Here is a 9204-nt window from a genome sequence, read left to right as displayed (position 1 = left end):
ATCGCGATAGCTTAATTTCTCTATCGAGTAAAAGTTATATCGCGATACATATCGTTCTATCGCCCAGCTCTACCTTTGATTATGTCTGTATTTTTTCCCCTCTCTTTCATCTCAAAACGGGTCATTCCATCTCCATGTTACTATTTTCTCAACAGGAAACATTTACTCACAGTGGAGACCCATGTTTACTTTTTTTAGTCTTTTGGCTCTAGGTTTGACATAAGGAAATGACTGCATGCATTCACACACATTTGTTTGTTAAAAGTTGAAGCAGCATAATCAAGCAATATCTGTTTGGCTACATGGTTACAGAATACGGAGACTAAAATAATATTGCACATATTCATGGAAAAACAAGGCTTTAAGAATTGACTTAACTTTGTACTGTAATATTTAATGCAGGTAAACTCTCAGTGTAGCTAAAGAGGTCAACTTTTACACTTACACTCTTGTTTCTTCACTGCGTGTATGTATGTGTGCGTGTGCACCAGAGAATAACTGGGGAAAGGAATGAGGCTGGTGTTGATGATGAGACTTGCAGGTGTGTATCTTTGTTTGTGTGGGAATAACACATAGTATGCAAGTGGGAATTCTTTAGCTTGGATGAGAAAAGCTCATTGGTGAAGGTCAGGGTGTGTGTGTGTGTGTGTGTGTTCTATTACACGTGTGAGGACAGCATCACACAGAAGAATAAATGGAAAATGTTCAGGAGCAATAGTTTTGAAAGGCTTTGAAGCATGACTGAGACAAAAAATTTTGTACTATGGGAACACTTCAAAGTGTAACTATGGGAGGTGAATGAACTGGTCAAACAACCATATAAATTTCAAAAGGAAAAAAAAAAGTTTGTGGTGGTGGTGGGGGGGGGGGGGGGGGGGGGGGGGGGGTAAATGGATATCAGCTGCAACTGTTATCCAACTGCAAATGTGAAGATGCTCACGAGGCTGCTCATGATCACAATGAGCTGTGCACCCGTTTTGAAGTCAGATGCCATCTTTAACCAGGGTTTCGCTAAGACATCATTCTCTGAGCTGTCTTACTTTATTGTGGGGCTGAGGGAAGCATGTACATCATTGCAGCTAATAATAATATTCGCACAATCCTGGGAAATGTAGGAGTGTAGCAGGTGGAGTTCATATTAGTTGAGTTCATCATAAAGTGATAACTGGAATGCACAAGATGACACAGCGGATGGAGGGTCTTGTGAGTGTTGAAGTGTGTGTGTGTGTCTGTGCGCGCACATGCGTGAGTGTCAGCCTCTGAGGAATGCAGCGGTCGAGAGAAGAGCAGTGCCGAGCAGAGCAGAATCCATGTGATAAGAGAGATCAAAGCTCGAGGAGACCTCATCAACTTACCTAGCAAGCTCCCTGTTGATCCACCTGATACCTGGAGCAGGCCACACCTACATACTCTCCCTCTCTCTGTCTCTCTCGCTGACTCGTCCTGGACTCTTTATTTGCATGCATTTTGTATATCTCCCAATTCATGTGCTTAAACAATCCCGCACTTAAGCAGAATATGTTTATTTAGCCAGTGCAGTGATGGTTTGCTTATGTCTGCATGTGTGTTTTTTTTGCGTGCGCGTTAACACCACAATCTCTAAGTCTTCAGATAAGCTGAATTATTTATTGAAACGTTTCCGACGCAGCATTTTTCCTCCTTTTGTTGTTCGAGGCCATAAATCTGCTGACGCCTGACCAGGAAATGTACAGGAATGCAGCTCGATCACTTTACTTAACAACAAAAGAGGTTTTCACAGCTGTCATCAATCTTCTGATAGGCTCTCAGGATATCACAAGTTTAAATACATTTGTGCCAATGCTGGGTTTCTGCTTGTTTTGGACATTATGAGTTAAGCTCTTATTTTATCTAAGCTGAGATTTTCTTTTAAGAGTGAATCTTGTAAAATGTATTCTAAATGGCACTACTTGACCTGTTTTTTTTTTTTGTTTTTTTTTTTAAATTTTGTACTTGATTTAGCCATCACTCCCTTCAGCCACACCATAGAAGTCTTCACAAAATGTCATTTCCTGTTTACTTTCACTAGTGGTTTCAACTCCTAACCCTAACTATCAAGAAACACTCAAATACAACAAATAAAAGCTTACTAAGCTTTAAAGTTGTATGCTATTATATTATTATTTAGTTTTACAGTGTTGCTTGCATTCTGAAGGTCTTTCAATATTTGTTTGGACATTTGCTGCTTTTTCTCTCAATTTCAGTTCAGTTCTTGTAACAGACCATTTCCAGAGGAATCGGTGAGGTTCCTAATTCAAAGGATAAACCAGACTTGTGTCTCACATAACAGACAACTTATTAAAGAACCATATTTAAATTGCATTTTCAGCCACTTTGTTACTAATACCCTGCTGTAAAATCTTTCAATTTAAACCATTTCTTTTAGCTCAATCTATGAAAAATACACAATTTGACAGGCGTAAAGTAATATTTTTGCACCAACAAAGTAATTCCCAAATTGTTGTTAGCCCAAAATTTAACATACTTTGCCATGGTGTGCAGCGAAACTGAACTGGTAGAACATACAAGAATTGGCAGTTTTCAGGTGGAGACTGTATTGTGGTTTGGGGCTGCATTTCAGGCAATGGTGTAGGAGATCTTATCAAAAGATTACTAAATCAGATCAGATTTTGAACCGCCCTGCAATACCAACTGGAAAGCATCCAACTGGCAATGGCTTTGGTCCAAAGCTTAAACACACTGCCAATGCAGTAAAAGCATACCTGAATTTAAAAAAAAACAAAACCCACACAATGGAAACTTATCAGTCCACAGAACGTGGATTCAACATTATTAAAGCCGTGTGGGATCATTTTGACAGAGAATAAACTAAGGGGATCAAACATCCAAAGAAGAGCTTCAGATGTCGTTCAAGAAGCCTGGAGAACTAATAAAGATAATATTGGAATTGTATTAAGTCTAGTGTTGCCTTATAGACTACATTTGCATGTATGTTTGCATGTTTTAGTTGCTAATTATTGCATTTATTTTCCAATTTCCTGGGAAAGTATAAAGAAATTAAGGGTGACTCAGTACATTTAAACAAGACTCTTTTGGCTGTACTGTAGTTTTCATAATTCATTGGCTGTATTTCAGTAATGTTGTAAGAGATGTTGCACATGAAACGGATAAACTATTTTACTGTGGTTCATAAAATGTGGCTCTTAGATTGTGACGGATCATGTCTCCATTTCAGGAATAATTTATTATAATAAAGTAAACACTGTTGTAATGCCTTTGTAGATTTACAAAGCTTTCTTTGTTAGGAAATGTTTATGGATGATTTCTCCTGTTTTCTGATTTTACAGATATGTAATAAACTCAAAATGATGACTTCTACACACAGATGCAAGCGACAAGCTAACTTCAGCCCCTGCGAACACTTTGTCAAAATGTAGATTATAGTCATTACTGGTGAACAATATTATTCTGACATGTCACAGACTCTTTCTTCATCACAGTAAAGACTTGTACTTAAAGTCTTTTAAAGACATGTCAGTCTTATAAGACGTGAGATTTTAGATTTCAACATACATGAAAGGAGTTTTGTGGTTTTTGTTGGAAAAGTCAGAAAACGTGTCTCTGGCCTTTAAAGGCGAGTGTCTTTGGTGCTCTGTGATCTTTATGGACTAGTGTTTTTGTTTTTTTTCCTCCTCAAATTTTTCTTGTTTAGAGTATTCTCAAAAACTGTTGTGTGTTTTAGTGTCTAGAGCAACACGTTTGGTTTAGATCCATAGGCAGTTGCATTCTCGTGCAAGCGGCATGATTTGACATTCGTACCATGATAAGCGATGGCAAAAAACTGGATCCACCTCAGTAAGGTTGCAATCTCAACTTTTACAGAAAAAGTAGCCGGTGTGAGCATTCAGGCATGAAGCTGATATGTTAAGATGCTGTCAGATTACCTGAAAGGACTGCCTTTATGAAAGGGGCTCACAGATTCTATAAAATATGTTGTTAGCTGACAAAAATGTAAAGTTGCTTAAAATGTCTTCCTGCGATAAAGTGACACATACCAAATTAATGTGATGTCTCTGTAGGTGATTTTACATCTTATATTGAACTGAATCCAGTGGCTGTCTGAATTGGGGGGGGGGGGGGGGGGGGGGGGGTGTAACTGTGTGATTTAGACAGAGATCTTCAGAATGTGAAGACAATGTGAGGTGTAGACCAAGAGGGAGACAGGTTCTCTTTGCTTATGATTCTCTCTCTGAATAATGTAGTATCCATGTTGGGGTATATGGGTCAGTGGGGTTTTACTTCCCCCTGGAGACCAAAGGCACACCCCAGCACACACACAGATGCACACTTGCTTAATTCACTCCCCGAGTCCTGGCTTGTCTGCCTGTCTGCCTGGCTGGTTAACTCGCTGCGTGACGTCATACATTTTTCATAAAGTCTGCATTGCTTGGTCAATATTTCATATTTGCTATTGACAGTCGGGTGAGAGTCCATAGTAAGGAGCCGCTGCTCCCTCTTTTCCCTTCGCCTTCTCTCCCTCCTACTTCCATCCCTCTCTGGCCTGTAATTAAATTAGCTCTGTCTGCAGATGACAAAGGGCCAGTCATTCGGGTGGTGCTTAGATAGCAAGTAGCTGCACTCTGTAGAGCGGATATGAAGTTAAGGAGGAATGCGCTGAGCTGAGCTCAGTACCTCTGTTAGGAGAAAAAAGGTGGGGAAGAAGAGGATGCCTGGATCCAGGCCTGACTCACGCAATGAACTTAGACCAGATACAGAGTGAAGATTTTTTATTTCAGCTGTTTGGCAAACTGACCTTTAGGGCACCTAGTAGCCTCGCAAGAGTGATGACTGTGTTATGTTAGGTTATGATTAATAATTATTTTTAGTTGTGATGAGTACTTGTCCCATCTGTGGCATGGTCAAAATAATGTTGAAAATGCCTGCTGCAGCATTACACTGTCTAAGTTAGCATATTTGTATGTTTGTTTTTTTTTTCATCTGAAGCTGCATACACACTTTGCTATTCGGGGCTGACCCAGATGAAATATGACCAGGGTGGAAGAATGGAGGCTATATCTTTGTGCGCGTCTCCAAAACTGTGGGCCTGTGTCGCACAGTGAGAGCACAAATGTGTTACTACTCGTCAATCATTAGGATTGCAGCATGAAAACATGCTCTTATCAAGCTCCCTCAAACATCTAGATAATTACACAAGCCCAAATGGAACAGACAGAGGTAAAACTTTTTAAACTGCAAATAAAAAATGATCGTTGCTTCTAGACTCTGCATTTTGAAGCCTCAGGATTAGTGTTCAGCCTGCTGCCATATTGGTGTCTTGGAGCCAGAAATTAGCAGCTAACTAGCGAGTATAGTTAGCAAACAGGAATATGGCATACACACGAATCGCATTATAATCAAATACCAAAATCAAAGTATAAACTACTAAAATTGTTTTTACCACATAGCAGACTATGTTATTTGTCAGATAGTTCCATTAAAATGCTGCAGTTGATACTAACAGCACAAACATGAAGAGGTCCAGATTAGATGCAGCTAAATGCTGTAGCTGTCTATGCTAGCACACTTGAAGCCTCAACAGTATCTGGCCTATAGTTTAGTAGGTATTTTGAAAGTACTTAATATTAGTTTTCATTTTGACAATTTTTATTTAAATTTAGTCGCAGTCTTTTGAATGAAATGTCATTTGATTTTCATCATAATCTAAGTTCTTTTAGTTTTATGGAGTAAAAAAAAATTTATTTAGCTGTGATAGTTGCTCCACACAGTTTACAAAGCGTCATTTGTTGACAACAAATGTATAATATGTCCATGTGTCTGCTCTTCTCTTCCTCACGAGTGCTGACATTTAGTGTTTTCATGAGAAACGTGGAGCATGGGAGCTAGTTTCCCAGGGGCAGATCAAATGTCCGTGTCTAACCGTACCGCTTAAGATTACTTCAGAATATTTTCATCTCGTTTTTATTCGTTGACAAAAGTGTGAATACATTTCGTCGTAGTTTTTGTCCTCATGCATTACTTTTTATTTAGTTATTGTCTTGTAGTTGTCAGAAAAAGAGGACATTGACGCAAACTGTCAAAATTTATTGGTCAGCAACACTGCTTATAATATCCTCATAAAGACATTAGCACGTCCCATCCATGTTGTTTGAGTTTTTTTCTTTTGTGGTCCTCTTCTCTCAGCTGCTCAGTGTGTTTGTTTGTTTTCTCTGCTGACGGCCTTGTTGTCTGCTCTCGTTTACTTGCAGTGCTCCCCACCTGCTCACCGCTGGACTTCCACTGTGACAATGGCAAATGTATCCGTCGCTCTTGGGTGTGTGATGGAGACAACGACTGCGAGGATGACTCCGACGAACAAGACTGCCGTAAGTACACTTTGTCTTTCTTGAAAACACAAACAGTAGCAAAGACATACACTCGACCTGCTCCGTTTTACTCAAGGGGATGACTTATTAAAGTGAACAGATGTTTGAGGCAGCCATGTGCAATGAGGTGTTTGTTTAGAGTCTAAAAGCGTTGCCTGTCTGTTGCACTCACAAACACACGGGCAATCGCATGTGCACACGAAAACATTGTGGCAAAAGGTCAGCTCTCCCACAGTCACAGCACAAGACCTTTGACTTTATTTTGCTCCTCTTTTGTTTTGAGGAGTTATTTGTGTTCTAAGTCGTGTGTTCTTGCTGAAGTATCCTCAGCTTCCTACCAGGCAGAATCGTGACAACACTTAAACTAAAAGGAAAAACCTGAAGCTTTGACCGCTACAGTGAGGGTATCTGTGGTCTCTGTGTTGCTATGTGAGACATTTTGCTTGATTTTGAGGACATTCTTGAGAGAGGAGGGTAATTTCTCTGTTCTCACTTCCGTCTTTTTTTTTTAAAAATGGGTTAATGCAGCCTTCAGAAAATTGTCAGATAAACATGATAAGGAAACCATCCTATTTTACTAACTCAACAATGTGCTTGCCCTTTTAACGAAGGTCAGTTTTAGATTCATTTGAGGTTAAGAATAGGAGTTGTGCTCTTTAAAAGAGGTCATCAGAAGTAGAGGAGTACAACTGCTTGTCTGTGTGGGGTTTTTTTCTTCTTTATTTGAGGTGTGGCCAGTGGTCAGATTCTGAATCCACATTTAGTCTCTATATTTACCCATGACAACTCGGAAGGCTCTGTGTGTGCAACCTGATCGGGGTGGATGCATGCTGCAGGCTGGACATTCTATCACAGCATCAGAAGCAAGTTCGGCGATTCAGTTCGATCAACTTTAACACTCTGTGCGGAGGACTGGAATAGTTACAAGCAGTGACATGTCCTTGATGGAGTCGACACATGGCAGTTAGGCAGTGTCCTTCAAGTAACTCACTTCTAGATCTGTGAAGGATCTTCAACCAACAACATGTTGCTTAAATTATACAATTCATATCAATTATTGGCGATTGTATTTTTTACTTTGGCCCCAATAAAAGTGCTATAAGGGTGACAATACCGAGAACTTGACATAGACCTCTTATGCTTCTTTGCAACCATAAACCTTCTTTCTTGGACTCAGCTACAGTAACTTTGATTGATTCACAGTTCATAATAATCCTGGTTGTTGTATATTTTGTTATTATGCCGCCTCTAAACCAGTTCTGAACAAGCCATTTAAAGAACTCTTCTTTTAAAATTGATCACCTAGGGGTGATCAATTTCAGCTTTTCTTCTGATTGGCTGCCCCTCAAAAACAGAACGTTAGGTGGGTGGGGCCCGGACAGATACTTCCTGCCAGAGCTGCAAGTATTTGAACTCACATTTATGCTGGGCTCATTATTTGAAACTTTATGATCATTCACCATTGTGGTAGAACTAGAAAAGTAGAAAAAACAAAATAAGGGCAAAAGTAACTCCACTTGATAATTCTGTACATCAGATCGGGAACAACTCGTCTTTCAGCATATTTTGGCTAATGTGGAATTAAGAGTAGATCACAAAATCTGTATTGTGATTCTGGCTCTGCAGAGGAGTGGTAGCTGGGTTGGGTAGGCTTTTGATGGAAGGTAGCTATTAATCAAAAGAAGGAACGTTTTTGCTTTTGGCTGGCTTAGTAAGCTTCTGACTCAGCAGGTTGGTAACTATAGACCAGAGTGACAGTCCTATTGGTAGCTCCTGGTCTTGGTAGCAGTAGCTTGAAACTGTGCGTCTTTAGTTTATACACATCAAAGGTTTTAACAGTATTGTAGTTCCATATATATTGGATATCAAAGATGACCATGACCTCATATCTTGATTGGGAACTGCTATTATAAATTCTGTATGGTAGAAATCTGGCCTTCCCATTTTGTTTTTATTTTAATGCAAGCGAGGCCTGTTTTTGTAAGAAAAAGTGATATATGACTAATGCTAGCGTTGGCTGGATAGCTTGATAACATGACGCATAGGGTCACGGTGATAGTAAATGAGGTTCATATTTTGGCAAGCAAAAGTGTATGAATATTTTTGCTCAGTTTGGTGTGTTTTCTTTTCATGTTGATTAAAAAATAAACTGGAACCACCTTCTTATGCTTTTGAAGCCAATAAAATGAATATGTAACTCCCCACCAAACCACTAGCATTAAATCTGTAGAGCTAATCTGTTGATTGTAGCACTGAGTCTTGTGAACCATTTGGTCACTCTAGCCAATTAAATGTTGGACATGTGCATAGGATTACAGGGACCATCTTGCTGTATTTAAATACAATAGAATCTGTTTAATGGCCTATGCACAGACGCCACTTTCACTGTTTTCTCAAAATTTAAGTAGTTTATAGGTGCAGCAGGTAGAGGATAGCTTGCGAATGATTTTTCTGTCACCTGGTGATTTCTCCTCCTCCTGTGCTGGCCCACATATAGCATGAGCAGCCAGACACTGAATCACTTACTGATGGGGGTGGGGGGTGTCTGTCTGCAATGAGGGTGCTATGAATTTTTCATCTTCACGCCCAGTAAATTTTCCTCCCTTCTCTGTTTCCCATACTTATTATTTCATGCTTCTTTCTTTCTCCATTTCTTTCCCCCTACCTGGTTTGGCTCTCTGTTCCCAATATGTGCTGGCCAGTATAGGTTTCTCCCTAAGATGAGGTGGTTTCATTGCATTATTTAGGCCTGGGGAGACAATCCTCCACGCTTGGCTGGAACCGAAGTAGCTGTCAAGATTTCAGACAAACATGGAGAGTGAGGTGTGCCTCGGTGCAGAGC

The 9204-nt window shown here is 39.8% G+C and overlaps 1 protein-coding gene across 3 annotated transcripts in view; it reads left to right on the top strand.

The window, feature by feature from the left end:
- lrp4 (low density lipoprotein receptor-related protein 4) overlaps positions 1-9204 on the top strand; it is a 108030-nt gene that overhangs the window by 63505 nt on the left and 35321 nt on the right. For all 3 annotated transcript variants that reach the window (XM_005744403.1, XM_013913659.1, XM_013913660.1), the window contains exon 3: positions 6246-6362. In XM_005744403.1, the coding sequence (XP_005744460.1) occupies positions 6246-6362 (117 nt within the window). The remainder of the gene's footprint in view (positions 1-6245; positions 6363-9204) is intronic.

The sequence above is a fragment of the Pundamilia nyererei genome, unplaced genomic scaffold (genome assembly GCF_000239375.1).
Source record: "Pundamilia nyererei isolate P.nyererei 1_Seehausen unplaced genomic scaffold, PunNye1.0 scaffold00143, whole genome shotgun sequence".
Taxonomy (NCBI): Eukaryota; Metazoa; Chordata; class Actinopteri; order Cichliformes; family Cichlidae; genus Pundamilia; species Pundamilia nyererei.
This window is presented reverse-complemented; position numbering and strand designations above follow the sequence as displayed.